Raw genomic sequence first — 16,896 nt, forward strand, 5'->3', positions numbered from 1 at the left:
ATCCACCAGGCAGAAATAAGTCAGATATCCAACGAGCCGCATGGTTTGAGGTAACATTAATGTGCACTCAGTCTTTTTTCCCTCATTAAATCATTACTAAAAATAATATTTTTTTAAGAATATATTTACACTCAGGAGAGACTCAGTAAATCAAATCAGTAGCCTATTAAAGACGTTTTTATTCTACATGGAGCATCTGGTTGCTTATTAAAGGGATTCATGGAGTCTTCATGGCATTTCAAACCTGTATGACTTTCTTTCATCTCTGGAACACAAAAGGAGATGTTTTGAAGAATGTGTCTTAAAATATCTTCTTTTGTGTTCCATGTGAGAAAGAACTGCAACCCAGTCTCAATTGGAAAAACATGTCCATGCTTCATGACACCTTCAAAGTTAAAGTGAGTGGCACTAAAAGTGTGTTCAGTTCAGTCAGAAACAGATTATCATGAATCTGGCAATGTTTTTTGTTGTTGTATAATATGTTCATTTTATATAGCACCTTTCTGCCAACTCAAGGACATTTCACAATACAACAATGGGAAAAAATACAGCAATAAAGTAGAAGAGAACAAGCAAATAATCAATCCAGCAATACGCCATTACACACAAAATCATCCACAAAATCAAGAATAGCATTTAAGGAAGAGATGGGTTTTCAGTTCTCTCTTAAAGTCTGAGATAGTGCAGAATCAGATGAAATGTCCGGTGAGTGGTGCCAAGTTAATTCTATATCATGTTTGAAAATAATGTACCAAATACACTAAATCCTACCCAAAGCCTAACCGAGTGTTTCAAAAATGCATAAATGAGATAATAATGCATTTGCTGAAGCAGCCATGCCATTTTCAACCCGATCTTACAGGTGTTACTCCTTTACGAGGTGGCATTTTTGTATGGACTCGCACAATGTGAATTCATACAAAAATGTACCTATACGATTATTAGAGGGAAAAGTAAGCCCTGAAACAAACAGTCACTTGGGTACAAGCAGATTTACCAAAAATAGTTGATAATTGACATTACATTGTGTTGCCATTATAGCTTGCTTCGACAATTCTTTGAGCTCTTTTATTGTGAGACTGGTTTTACGCAACTCGTACCAAAGCACTCCGCAAGTGCAGTGCTGTACTACACTACTGAGCAATACTACATCAGAAAAGCCATACTTATGGAGCTGGTTATGCAAAGCAATAATCAATGCATCTTTAAGGTTTGAGGTTTATTCAGATTACTAACCCTAAGAATGAGCAATAACAGTAGTGATGCTTGTCTTAGAAAACACCATTAAAAATGTAGTTTGCCTGCAGAGAGCAGAATTGTGTCTATGTGGTAACTCTAGCCTGGTTTAATATCAAGACACGAGGAAAAACGTTACGAATGTACCCCTGGTTCCCTGAGAAGGCGAACAAGACACTGTGTCTGACAAGAAGCTATGCGGTGTTCCCCATAGCATATTTTTCCCATAGATGCAGTGCGAATTCCCATTCGAAAGGGAACCAAAGGCCTAGAGTAGACTCACTCTTAAGGGAAAAGAGTACATGTTCGCAGCTTTACGGATGTGTCGCCACCATTTCAAGCTTTGTTAACGGTGGGATCTGAGACCATAAAACCCATTTCAGAGGCGATGACAGCCAGATTTACTGTAAAGTGCTGTCTCCAGGGTGAGGGGCTCAAACTGGATGGATGGGAGAGAGTTGGTGGCCAGGTTTTCTCATTTGCACATCTAGTACAAAATCCCTTCAGAGCGCTTCCCCTTCATAAGGTTGGGGGAGCTCTGCTACTGGCCAGTGACTCTTTGAACCTGCCTTCCATGCCCAAATCAAACACAGCAGGCACGTTTGTCCATTTTCCTGGCATTTTAATGGAGCCCCTTGAATATGCTGTGACACATTCCTGATGCCCCACCCCCAGAATAACCTCTGTTTGACTAGCACTACATACTCCATTTTTTTAAGCTTGTACACATGTGAGAGATAGTAAATGGAAAAAGTAGAGAAATCATTGTATTGCTAAGTAACCACAAGTTACACAAGCATCTGACATCATATCGCAGACCAGCTTTACATGGTTTTCTGAGCCTCAGAAAATGGTACATCACAGTAACATACTGTCCAGCGTTAAGACAGCGTACAGACATATACATCCTCCCAAGTTAAGATTTATCTAAAGCACCTTGTCCATGACAGTTGCATGTAATGCACAGCAATACATTAAGCTTGAAGGAGAAGTGTCAGCTTGTACGTTCCATCAGAGTGAATACATATCATCAAACACACACACATACACAGTGGTCTAAGGCCAGGGACAGTAAATCACACTGCTAACGAGATGGTCTGCCCTCTGGCTACTCTGCGCTGCTATTTGTCTAAGACTTGGCAACCATTTGGATTATATATTGGCCCTGCGATGCAAATGTACTTATGAGATGTGGTGGCATTGAGTTAGGAACCCTATATGTTTGCTTCTAAAGCTTGACACATTATTGAGCACTTTAACAGAATATGCCCTGTTAATCTAATCTAAATTTTTTTATTTTTTTATTTTTTTCTAAATGGTTGTGATTCAGTTTTGGTTAAGGAGAAAGCTGGAGTTGCATAAAATGGCTATTTACTCAGCATTATGATACAGAGCAGCTATAAATGCTTTAGAAATGTTTTCTATTTCATGTTTATTACATAGTTACAGCACATCTGATATATTTTCATGACATTTCTTTAAATTCCAATGTAATTTACAAAGTGTTGATCTGAAAGCTTTTAAAACATTGCCCACAGTACTAAAGTTGAAGGAGATGCCGATAACCCAGCACAGGAAAAACACTTACTGCTACAATTTACAGGCCACTGCTTTTTATTAGATTTCCTGCAGTCCATGGGGGCCACTTACATCTTGGGAAAAATGGTGAGGTCCTCAAAGATAATGTAATTAGTGGCCTTTTGTTCATAGTTTCGTTTCAATGGTCTATCTCTTAGACTATAGGCCTTATTCTTCAGGGAGCAGGACACCCCTCTTGTTCATACAAAGCTTCAGTACCAGGACGACAGAGAGAGGTAATCCAGCATAGTGTGATAAACAGTAATCTGATGTGGGTTTTATATCGTATATATATACACATATTAACACTGGTGCATTGTGATCAGTCACGAGAAAAAACTGAAAAAAATGTAAATTAAATTTGAGAGCTGGGGTAGAAGGCAAGATTTTCATGACATAATTTCAGTTTTTGTCTCTTCATCAGACAAAGATATTGTATGGCTTTTGAAGACTTAGTGTAGCACAAATCATGTAGACTGCTTTTACGATACATTTATGGGGCTTGAGCATCCTTTTGAATCTTGAAAGTCTCAAAGCAACCAGTTTACAATTCTTTAAAATTATTTTATAGCGTTTCACAAAAACAAAATAAAAATCATATGGTTAGAAATAAAAATGAGAGTCAAGTCACCTTTATTTATATAGCGCTCTTTACAATACAGATATTTTCAAAGCAGCTTTACAGTGATAACAGGAAATTAATGCAACAAAGTTTGTTTCTGCTGTACAGCAGATCTAGAAGAAAATAGTGTCATAGTCCAGTTTAAGTATAGTTCAGTGATGGTTCATTTCTGTTGTAAGTTATTTATTAATAAGTATAATATTATTTATTATATGTACGTTAAGTTATTAATTTAGTTAATTTATATATATAGCCGCTCTGGTGAACAGTGATGTCATCGTCCGACTCAATCCAATTCAGTTCTCATTTAATGGTGTCAATGCATAGCCTGGCTAAAGTCAGACCAAGTCTCATTGAGACTTGGTCTGGGAACTACGTGCGCATTTTCTCGTATTTGAGGCGTGGTTTACGAATGCCCAGAGCCGTTTATTGGGCGCTATGAATGTCTATCAAATGCGCCTGTATGTAGCTCATAGCCAATCGCTTCAATTATACCAGATGACGTATGTAGAGTGAGAGAAATTCGACGAGGAAAAAGACGATGGGTCAAATATTTATTTGTACACGATGGCGTTTAGCGAATATTACCGTTTGTGCAAGATAAACATGAGGGTAGAAGGTAACGTCGAGTCTGATATAAACAAACTGCTTCGGTGTCGTCATCATCTTGCTGCTCCCTCCCCGTTCTGTGATTGGTTCCCTTTTTCAGGGGAAAAATTGTCCCATGGTGTCCAGACTGCCATAGCAGCGTGAATAGAATCGCGCTGCGAGCAAGGCAGTATGGGGAAACCCAGGCTAGTCAATGCAGGCAGATCAATAATATTGTTGAATATTATTAAGTGTCTCCAACTAAGCAAGCCAAAGGCCAAAGGTCAAAGGCCAAAGGCGACAGTGGCAAGGATTGAGTAAATGATCACAGAATTTAAATTTTTGGGTGAACTATCCTTTGTGAAGAAAAAAATTACAACTTTATTCACAAATTATATTAAATGTGCACTTTTAGTGTACTTCAAATCTTAAAAGTATATATATAAAAAACTATACTCACATATATTATAATATTAATGAAATAAAAGGCCATTTAAGTGTACTTAAAAGAGAGTACATTCATGACTGTTTCTTAACACACTCAAGTACACTTTTAAAGTACAATTTGTAATCAAGTGATACTTGATATTGATTCTATCTGTAGTGTTATTTGATATTACATTGTTATTTGATATACATGGCAACCTCATCATTACAAATGTACCAATATATTTGAATACATGACATGCAAGTTTCAAAAGAAATGACAATTTAATTTATTATAAATGCTTATCAGTACATTCAAAAGCACTTTGACCATTTTTCATGGACAATAGATGTGAATATGAAATTACATACTGAGATGAGGGCTACTTAAGTGCTACATAAATGTGTCAAAAAGCAAACACATTAGTTCAAATAATTGCATTTAATTGCAATTAACATGCAATTAAGTGTCCTGAGAACATTACATTTAGTTTGCACGCTAAGCATATTCTTTTGAAGTATATTATTTCTGTAATAAGTACTCTTTTTAAAAGTATCATTTTCAACAAGGGATTCCTCCAGTGTTTGTTTGCAGCACAGCATTGCTGTTGGCATTAGTAGTGTCCACGTCACCAAATCAGTACAGAGAGAGAAATGCGGTTAATTGATACTTTCACACACTTTCAATTGGAAGCTTTCCATACAGGCAGATTGTGATAGGAATTTTAGTCAAACCATCCTCTGATACAGACCGATAGAAAGGAGGCTGTTCTGTCAGAATGCCCTGTGTGTGTGTGTGTGTGTGTGTGTGTGTGGGTGGGTGGATGTATGTCTGGAGGGGTGCCGGAAAACATGAACTGCTTATGTAATGTAAACACACACAGGTAAATATTTTGTTTGTGCTCACACATATTTAGGAATGAGAGAAGTGTGACCCTGGTATGTGAATGTAATTGTGTTTCATTTTCACACATACAGTAAATATGTGTTACAGAGCTAAACAGCCAAGTGGGTTCAACTTAATAGTTCACCCAAAAATGAAAATGTTGTCCTCACTTACGCACCCTCAAGTTGTTCTAAACATGTATGGGCTTATTTCTTCTGTTCAACATAAATAAAGATAATTGAAAGATATTAATATATTTAGAGGGGGGGAGGGGGGATCTATCCTTTTAAATTCTCTTATGTAGTGAATCACATTTTATTGTATTGGTTTGTTTGGATAGTTCTTACTGATTCAAGTTCCTTCTGTGCGTTTTTGGTCTTCTTTTACAGTGAAATATTTAGTTAAATGCTGCTGTTCTGGACACAGTTAATAAATTATGATGTTTTATGATGTAATTTATCTGTATAAGTTTAATGGTTGTCAACCTATTGGAGATTGTTCATTCATTCAAAAACTAGAGATATTGCCCCCATTGTAGCTTTTAAATTATGTAAATAATGAGTAGCTTGTATCTTGGCAAGCTACAGTTTCAAAGTATCTTTTTTTATGTTAATAATTATCTTAACATTATAATGAGGATCCCTAGGAAGATCAGTTTTTGAGTAATTTTATTTCCATACTGTGAATATTAATAATAATAATTATAAATATTTTAAAAAAGAAGACTTTCTGTTGCAAAAAAAACAACATGTAGTTGATTTATGGCCTCGGGTGTGACATGTTGCGTATCCAGGCAACTGTATTCATGTTCCATTCTGTTGATTAAACTTTCAGCATGTTTTTTATGGGCAGCACATAAACAGGCCCCGACAACATATCCAGACTCAACCAGACCTGGGAACATGAAGGTATCCTTTGTTAGAGAGGATGACTTGAAATGAGAAACAGCAATCTCGTAAATTCAAGGTCTTCAGAGACCTTCAGAGGCTGCCCTGATTATTGAGGTTGTAAATAAGGCCAGCACAGGCTGTAATTAATCCTGTGTCTTCCTCTTCTAGACAATGGGGAATTCGGTTTCATTTGAATGGAGCAAAATGATCATTTTCCATTGTCATTTTTCCACTGGGATATTTACACTCTTTGCAGGTTTATACATAAGAGATCATGTACAGCCGGCTGGTCACGATCGCGAAATAAACCCAGACAGGGTGATCAGGATTTGCAACAGGTTCGTTATAACCCTGGAGTTTCATTTGAGTTACATTCAATGACCAACTGGTTGTACATTATCTCACTTATTATACGGCTGCTTATCTAATAAATAAATACATGGAAAACATTAAATATTGTTCTGAATTGAAAATATTTTGTGTTAGCCTAAATCTTTCACTAAGAAAAATAATCCATTACTATGCAGAAAGCAAGTGGAATGGTTACAATATTAATTTACATACTGTATTATATGTCCAACTTTCTATGGACCAGTTATTCAACATATTTGTAATGTTTCTGTCTTCCACTATTTTAAGTTTTCATTTATCCAAGTCTTTGTATCTCTCACCGGTTTATTGTTAAATAAATACATAAATAGCCCATCTTGTTGGCAGAGGCATCTTATTACACTAATTCCGCCCACTACTGTCTATTTAAGCCAGACAAAATGACAAAAGACAAACTTTTTATGCAACGACTCGAGTTTGAATCCACCATTTTCCGATTCCCATTCTTCTCCCTTTTCATGGCCCCCAGAATATTGTGTTGTATCAATTCCTGTACATGCAACATATCAAAAGAAAGAACATACCCTCAGCTTTTAAACTAAAAAAAAAAAAAAAAAAAAAAAACTGTTTTATTCTAGCTTAATGCATTCTTTTTTAATCAACAATTGAATGTTGGTAAGTTTCATAAAAAAGCTCAATTTTAAGCAAAAAGCTGAGAAAATCAAGTTTTTAACAAAGAGTACGTCTGGATCATATTCAGAATGATGATCAAAATGAAGTAGATCGAATCCATCAACACCCCTAATGCATGCAGAGATCTCACTTGTTTCTGCATCTTCTTCGCATCTGTTTTGATCAGGAGATTCAGTACTCTTTCAGAAGATTTGTGATAGCGCCCCCTAGCGTATAACAGTTAAAACACGGAAAGACGGAAAATTCTGTCAATGCGTTTTCTCACAAATGACGGACATTTTCGTCAATGGCAGGGAACGAGTTAAGCAAAAATTAAGGAAACATTTGAAAAGTGGATATAAAGTTCATTATAGATTTTAATAAGCCTATAATTGAAACTGGATGTGGTGTCCTGATGTTGACTGGATGGGCTAACACATTGACCGCAATGTGTGCAACTCACATGTTACTACAAACCTGGACCTGCGAGGACACCTTGACCGATCAGAATTTTCAATATGGTTAGGGGTATATGTAGGGATAGCGGTGTAAGATCCTCATAAGTCAGCATCAATTTATGATTTTAATAAACATAATAATATGCAGTGAATGTTATTACATACGGTTTTAGAATGTACTATAACAAATGAAGAGCAAATAGTATCTGCCACTATTTGCAATAAGTATGAATAGCATCTAACCATACTATTGTCACTTGCAAAGAAAATACTGTGAAATGAGTTGATATAAATTCAGATTATAAACAGATACATTTAAATAGTTAAATAGTTTTTTCATTAACAAATGTACAGATTTTTTTTTTTTTTTTTTTTTTTGTGGTTGAAAGTGGACTGTGTCACACAAGATTTGTCTGCACCATGTATTATGTTTACAGTGTAAAAGAATCATGTCTTTGTTTAGCAAACATTGCTTTGGCAATATGCTAATTTTATACTGACTTCAATTGTGAGTCACAAGTCTTTTACGCTTCACTGCGTTGCTGCCTACAACGAGTTTCAAATCAAGTATTAGTAAAATTTCAGTCAGGACTCAAGCTATTGCCTAAGAAACAAGGCAGTAGACAGCAAAGCAGCAGGGTTTTGTATTCCACTCAAGCTGAGTCCGATTTGAGTTCTGCTCAGACAGGTTGCTTTCTCAGACCGTACAGCACACCCATGGGCTACTTGTTGAGAGCTGGAGCCAAAGCCAATAACTATAACGCTACCATGAAGGGCAACAAAGTCGAGTGTAAAGCAAGGCTGAATAAAATGACTCATCATCTACTGCTGCTGAGACAATGAACCCTAACAGGGTGAGAATGGCTACAATAGGAAGACTGGAACTAACAAATACATGGATGGATGTGGGTGGGTCTGTTAGAGTACATTGATTTAAAGGGATAGTTCACCCAAAAATTAAAATGTTGTCATCATTTACTCACCCTCATGTCATTCCAAACCCGTATGAGTTTCTTTCCTCTGTTAAAAAAAAAATAATATATATATATATTTTAAAGAATGTTGGTAATCAAACAGTTGATGGTAGCCATGAACTCCCATAGTAGGAAAAACTACAGTCAACTGTTTGGTCACCAACATTCTTTAAAATATCTTCTTTTTTGTTCAACAGAAAGAAACTCAAACAAGTTTGGACTGAGTAATTGATAACAACATTTTTGGGTGAACTATCCCTTTAAAAAAAAAAAAAAAACTATTTTGTACTATACAGTGTATCTGTATGACTATACAATGTATAGTATGAGAAAATACAGTTTTTCTCAGTCGCTTTGGTTAATTTCCTCGTATCATCCTTAACTATGCAAACCAGTCACCACACAATGGATTACCTACAAAAGCCTGTAACAAATCAATAGTTCATCAATTTATGTCAATGAACATTATCAGTGCCATCAGAATAAGTCCTTGCGTCATTGTTCACAAACAAGATAGTCAAAATGCTTAGCCATGTTGTTAATAACAGTGAATACTCTGACAGTATTTCCTGACGATGGTTTTGATGACTAACTGAAAATGCACAAGGTGGCACTTTTTGTGTATGGCAAAGATTAATTTCAACTGTACAAATTTAGCGTATAAGATATTGATAGCAAGAGACTGGTCTGTTTCGCTTTTACTGTTTCTCTGACAACAAATTACAGTAAAATGTCAAAGAAAGAGACAAGACATGTATGTATCTCTATAATATATGCGTGTATCTGTATAAGTATATTTACTGTATACTGTAAAATGTGAGTGGACTACTGTAACATAAAGCATTACAGAATTACAGTAAGTACACAGTATTACAGAAGAGTGCACATTGTTGGATTACATACCTGTTCTGTTCTGTCTAAGGAACGTTTGAATGATTGAGGACACAGTTGTTATCTCAACATTTGGCTGCCCCGCTCGACCAGCCTCTGCCATTGAAACGCCATGATTGAGAACATAGTACACAATAGTGGCCTTCATTTTATCGGAAATGTGCCTACAGTACAGTACGTCATTGGCCTTTTCTAACTCTTCAACTGTTTTGCCTCTCTACCCTTCCTCCAAGCATCCTTATACTCCTCTTCTTCTTCCCGGCTGTTGACCCTGTTAATTTCTCTGTTGTTCTTCTATTATCAGAATTTGTACCAGTGTTGTTCTCTGTCTACCAGAGATGCACCCTCTGAGCTGGTTGATCTAATGCGTTACATTCCCCTTTATTAGTTCAATTCAAGATTCATCTGTGCAGTTCATCAATTCAGGACACATTAAAACAAAAACAAAAAATCTAATAGAAATGTATAGAAAATATGCTTGACAGATTATGACAACTAGTTCAACCATTCTGCATTTAATGACTTGCGCAATTAACTAATGCCTAGATGTTTTGAGGGATAATACTATTCAACAGAGAACCAGTATTATGTATTATGATCAACATGACATAAGGAATTGATAATGTAGGAAACAGCAGACAATTGTACATAATCATTGCATGAGCGTACCAAAGCACTGGAAGTTTGTTCAAAAGAATGATAAATTGCTTTTATGATGTGCACAAGTGACTATATGATGTGGAGTTTGAACAAGTAGTTTTGAGAATTTCAACTGTGATCTGAGCAATGAAACCATAGAGACTGAGAAAAACGGCAATGCATTTTTGAACTTTAAATCATGTAAATATATTCAAGCAGACCCCCCGCCCCCCAAAAAATAAATAAATAAATAACGTAAAATAATTAATTTAAATGAGCAAAATATATGCACTTTAATAATAGTCAGTTTTGTTTGAGGCACATGGAAGTCAACTAGATATCCAAACTGTATAACCATTTAATAATCAGTACCTTTATGATATTTAAACAAATGAAAATTTTGAGCACCAAATCTATATATCAAGCCTGCTAAATGGAATTGAAATTTGGCATTTGCAGTGTTAATTTTGTCAGAAAATTGGAAGGTGCAATCTATAATAAGACATTTGCACAAAAAAAAAATGACAATGCCTTTAAAAAACGCAATGTGCAACGCAATTTCAGTACATTTAGAGGTTCATTAAACTTGCTTGTGGATATTTTGTTAATGGCATTATTATTATTATTTTTTGCGCAGTTTTTGTGTGAATTCATGTGTGTGTAAGCAGGCTTTGCCTTCATGTGTGTTGTGATGTGACTTGGGATGCACACACACACACACACACACACACACACACAAATACACCACGGCCAAACCCCGCGGCTATCCCTCTAGCCGGCCAGAGAGATGAAACTCTTTTAGGGCAGCCTGGTTTCCCGACAACCTAACTGGCCTCTTTCTTTCTCTCCATCTCCCTCCTCTCTGCCCTCTTCACCCCCCGCCCCCCCATCTCTCTCTCTCTCTCTCTCTCTCTCTCTCTCTTTGGCTAGCGTAGCTGCGGTCTGGGTCCAATTAAAATGCACGGTGCTCCAATGCTGAAGTTGGTCAGCAGTTGTGTCAGGAGACTTGGGCTCTGACTGATGATAGAATTATCAGTATGTGATAGACTACAGTTCCCTGGCCTGCATCAGAGTGGATGCTGCTCCCAATACAAACGTGCAGCGCTGTATCAGTGCTCTGTGGAGGGGCCATCACTCCTGGTGAAACGATTCAAAAATCCTTTGTGTGGTGTAAAAATGGTGTTGAAGAGAATAGAGAACATGTAAATGATCTCCAATTGACCCTTCGCAGGGAGTTTGATTGACAGGCGATCTGACCAATCATAATCCGCCATCCGCCATTTTTGTCGGACAAAGCAGTCAGGAGAGTTAGTAGATAAACGTCGGAGGATGAAAAACAGTGTGTACTGACATCTTTCTGCGGTTAAAACAACATTCCTTCCTATGTTCATTCATGTTTATTTGATGCTACAAATTAACTAGAAGGAAGAGATGATCGGTTCACGAGCAGCTTTAACTGAGGCTCTACAGCGATCTGTCAGACACATTGAAGAGCCACAAACTGGTATTTATTGTTTAAATTTCTTTTTAAAAAATGACCAAATTTGAAAGGTGAGACTTTGTTTTATATCAAAAGCAACCTGGTCTGTCCTGTCTGTCAGTGCGTTGTCAGCGCGTTGTTAGTGTCCTCTCTCCTCCGCAATGTATTTTTCACTGCGTGAGAACATGGTGTGGCGTGAGAGCAGCGTGGCTTGTCGGACATAGCAACAGTAACTAAAGGGGGCGGGTCTTTGCGAACGGTCAATTGGTCAATGTGTCCTGAAATACAGCAAATCAGATGAATTCTATATCGGACTTGTCATCTCTACCAGCAAATTCCAAAAGGCCAAAAAGGCAAATCTATGGTAAAAACATTCTATCAAATATTGACAAAAAAACATAAATAATAATACACATATGATATTTAAATAGTGGCAAACATTGACATACAATTAGATAGATGAAGGAGAGCTGCAAATTAAAGCTGAATTGAAAAGTACATTCTGTAGCAAATGTATAGTCTCTTTGCATTATCAGGGTCAAACAGAATGCTTGTGATGAATAGCCAGACAAGCCAACTTCTAGTTGCCGTGAAACAAAAATTCCCCCCGACTTTGTGGTTCGAAAAGCATCTCGTTGTCCTTCAACAATGTGAACGTGTGCAGAAATATGGACCATGAGCTGCAACCTAAAACTGTGTGCTCAGCCTTTGTGAAAACTGTACCCACACAACTTTTTATAGGAAAGGAGGGGTCCGGGGGAAAATAAATAAATAAATACGGGATACAAGAGTACAAAGTGCCTTTCCATCCCAAATAGCTCCTTGTTTTCTTTGCCTAACCTTGAAATTGATGCTATTAAACCATGAGATGTTTCAGCAATTTCTTGAAAATGTCTGCCTTCATACAGTCACTTTATATTCCATCTTTACATGAGATCATGAGCAACAAACCAGCAAGTTTTGAAAACCTTCCTACACAGGAGATTTATGATCAGATGTGCAATGCGGAAAACATAGCACTATATTTTTTATACACATACAGTACTGCATTTGCCAATGATAATGTTTATCACTAGACTCCAGATAAGTGATTTCTCTGATAGCGACTGACTGGTGAGAGTATAGGAATACGTTTTTAAGAAAGGATCATGTGTACCTCCGAAGTCTGGCCGGAGACGGATGTCATATCCCTTCAGCAATTTGTCCACTGTCGTCTTGGCCACAGATATTCCGGTATTTCCGGTGGAGGTGCTGCAAGAGAGAGAATTGAGAGTGCTTTTTGTCAAAATTCAGCTAAGCCAAAATATACAGCTTATAGCAAATTTGTTCATTCATATGATGTAATTGAATCATATATCCTTGATCGTTTATTAGCAATGCATTTTGTTTTCATTCAGACAGACTGAGAATGTTTGGCGTAATTGCCAATCCGAAGAGGCTTATCTTTAGATCAATATAACCACCACATAATCATTAACATAAATCTATGTGATTGAATAATTTATTGTTTTACAGAACATAAAGTGTTACTGAAAGCGCAATTGGATCTTAAACAGAAACATCTAATAATGACTGTGCACGACTGTGTCCTGTTGCTGAAATTATAACAAAAACACTCAAACATCATACTTTCATATGGGGGTGGTCAGGTCAACATGTAACTTTGACAACTGGCATGACTGGGTTTATCTGGTTCAAACATGCAGTCCAGAGCCAGGGTTTTTTAACTCGGGGTCCTGGGGCCCCTGAGGCTCTGTCAACAGATGGGTAGTTGACGCATAACATATTCCTTTTTTTAATCAACATCAAGATTTTAGGATAAAATTTATATCAATGTTTAAAAGACATTTTAAAATTTAGGTTCACATTTTTACAATTTGGCCTTCACTAGTTCATTGTAGATCATTTTGTGGTATGACAGACACATTTTGAAAAGAGCAAATATTCTACACAGTCTCAACTAATATGTGTATGCATAATCATTTTTAAATAAAATAGTTTTCGATGTAGTATAACGTTACACGTTATGGACATGTCTGCTTACGAAAAATATGTAGTGTTACCTTTAAAAATGAAGAAAAAATGTATCTACATATTATGAATTGTTGTCTCAATGTGTGTAATGATGTTTGATAATGTTAATATTATTCATGAAAACGAATTTGAAAGTGTTGGGAGTCCCTTGTTGAACCTGTAGGTCAAAGGTTCAAAACCCCTGTTTAGAGGCATATGTTATTGTTTGACAACTAATAATTTGCACATGAAAAAGCCTATGTGGCTTCAAACTAATGCATTTGAAAATTCCATACCTCAGCCATGCACACTGCACTTGAAATGAAAATAGTATAACGTCAAAATGGAAGGCATTGGGTTTTAGGCCACCACTTGATTTCAATTAGGTTTAGTGAAAATCATAATAATCACGACATGCGATGAGTAAAGACAGCAGTGTTTAACATATAACAAAGCTTGTCATTTGTCTTACAGGTGTTTACACATACACAGTATGAGATGGATAAAAGATGTGTCTTCGGCCTCTGAGGCTTCAAAGCCACGTCGCATCTCAATGATCACCAGCGAACACATGTCATTAACCATTATTGACTAATAGGCGTCGTCGTTTTTATTCTTATTGGCTGAGTGATGATGGATCTCTTCTAACGCCAGTGACATGGTGGTATGGGTGGGGGTGGATCAGAAGAAAAGCACTGATCATTTGTAAATGTATATTTCACTCAGTGGATCATTGCATAAAGATATATATATATATATATTAAATGCGATTCAAAACATAGCTCTGTCATGCCCTGATTTTAATTGATGCCAGAATACCGAGATGTCACTGTTAAATCACTGGGCCAAGTGGATGGAGAATGCAGTATGAGTATTTAGAAATATATATATATATATATATATATATATATATATATATATATATATATATATATATATATATATATATTCAATTAGCTAATAATTAAATAATTTACTGTTTAACTGGACAGGGAAATTATTATTATTATTTTGAATTATTATTTTCAAAGGAGAATAATATATAATCGACAAACAAAAGACATGACAGATTCTAAAGAAAAATAGTTGGTTTTCAATAACAGGCCTATATGCGCTGCAGAATTGAAATAACTGTTTCTCACATAGCCTATGATTCTCTCCCCCTCTCTCTCTCTCTCTCTCTCTCTCTCTCTCTCTCTCTCTCTCTATTAGACACTGCACACACACAATTCGACAGTTTATTCAGGTAAAAAAAAAAAAAAAAAGGCATAGGAAATTAAACATTTTGTACGCTATATCCCTATCACTGAATCATGTGCGTGTCTGTTGGGATTTGACCAATACACTCATTCATCCAATCCAATAGTCATCATTTCCAATATTTTCATTTTCTTACCTTTGTACAAAGCAGACAAAGGACAAAGCCGCCAGAGCAGAAACAATTCCACATAATTTGTCTTCTTGAGGACCCAACATTTCCACAAATCCGTTTATTCAGTTTCAGTAATCCAACCGCCTGTGCTCCAAACTGATGTAAAACAAACAAACAAACAAACAAAAAAGCAAAGCAAAACAAAAACAAACAAACAAACAACCCCCCCAAAAAAATAATAATCCAAAAGAATCCAACAGAAGGGGATGGGAGGGAAAAAAAGGCCAAATGAATGACAGAGATCAAAGCACCAATGCACACATGTGTGATGGCCCCGCAAAATAAAATAAAAATAAATAAATACAAAAATAAAAAAATTACAGAAAATATTTAATGGGTCCCAGTTGTTTTTTTTCTTCAGCTATGGAAATCCGTGCAGGTCAGAGACCCCCTCGATCAAAACCAGAAGATCAGACATCTCTCTCAGCTTCGACTGGACTTCTGGGAAAGTGCTGGAAAGTCTTCTTCAACCAAAACATGGAGAAAAATAAATAAAGATAAGATGATGAAAAAAAAAAAAAAAAAAAAAAAAAAAAAATGGAAGAGAATCAATCTTCTTCTACACCTGTCGTCGCAATTTCCAGGTCCAAAGCTGTGGGCAAGCCATGGCTCCAGAGATGCTCCTTCAAAGAGGGGGGTGCTCCACAGAGTAAGTGATATTTCTATTTATTTCCCCCCTCAGCTATAAAGGTTGGAGGCGAAGACAATTTTTTTTTTTAAATCTGCATCCCCTACTGCTGATGGTCGAGATATTCCTCTCAAAGTCACTGGGGAGAAAAGATGCACATTTAAAGAAATGCAGCAGAGAATATCTGATGCAGACGTCAGAGCTTGTAGTCCATAGTACAACCTTATATGAAGCAGAAGCGGGGTGAAAAAAAAAAACGTATGTATCTCAATAAAACGCTTGCAAATGTCCAAGCTTTGTCTAGCCTACTGGAAAACCCCCCTTATCTCTCGATTGAATCCCCGAGCATGTTCCTGCTCTTGTTCAGAGCAAATGATGACACACTTCAATTGCAATAACACCTCCAGGAATCGTAAAAAATAATCAAGACTGGAACATAAATCTCCGTCGTACACGCTTGGATTTCAAAAGAAGAGTAAAAGACATGGTCCCTCTTTGAATGTGCTGAATGAAATGCCGGTGTTTGTTGAAAAAATAAAAGCGAAAGCGAACTAAAGAGGAAAGGCAGTCTGTCCACGCGCTTGTCTCGCGGAGGAATGATGTCTGTACTTGTCGGCTCGCGCGCTGCAACCTATTAAAATGCTGCGAGAGTATCCCGGCGCATTTTCATGCATTTCTTCCACATTCTTCAGCTCAACACACCCTCAAAAACACAAACACAAACTCAGAAACGTCAACAAAAAAAAAGAAAAAAAAAAGTAAATAATGACGGACAAATAAGATTTTGAAATCAGTGCCACTTTTTTGCTCACGCCAACATGCAGGTTGAGATGTTATATCAAGATTAAGGTACAAATGAAATTATAAAAATCATTTTGCATATTGCACAAATATATAAGTGGTGTGATTTTTCCCATGTATTTTTACTCATAGTAGATGAGGGATGCAGGCATCTGCTGCTGTCTAGTTGCTAGGCAACCATGCTAGCAGTGATGCAGAGCAGTGGTGTTTCGGTGGCACATTTAAAGGAGCTTCTCTGTTGCATCTCCTGGACAGGAGGGCCCCAATGGTGATGTGGACATCCTCAACCCCCATTTAGCGCTTTTACGGTCCCCGCTGAAACGTGAGGAACATTGATGTGAAGGGCTGAGAC

The 16,896-nt window shown here is 36.8% G+C and overlaps 1 protein-coding gene across 1 annotated transcript in view; it reads right to left on the reverse strand.

Moving 5' to 3' along the window:
- Nucleotides 1-16,632, reverse strand: part of gabrb4 (gamma-aminobutyric acid type A receptor subunit beta4) — an 82,807-nt gene extending 66,175 nt beyond the window's left edge. The window contains exons 1-2 of the mRNA XM_084386915.1: nt 15,080-16,632; nt 12,827-12,921 (exon numbers count right to left, since the gene is read on the reverse strand). Of these exons, the coding sequence (XP_084243041.1) occupies nt 12,827-12,921; nt 15,080-15,159 (175 nt within the window). The 5' untranslated portion in view covers nt 15,160-16,632. The remainder of the gene's footprint in view (nt 1-12,826; nt 12,922-15,079) is intronic.
- Between the last annotated feature and the right edge of the window lie 264 nt (nt 16,633-16,896).

This window comes from Rutilus rutilus, assembly GCF_951802725.1.
Source record: "Rutilus rutilus genome assembly, chromosome: 18".
Lineage (NCBI taxonomy): Eukaryota > Metazoa > Chordata > Actinopteri > Cypriniformes > Leuciscidae > Rutilus > Rutilus rutilus.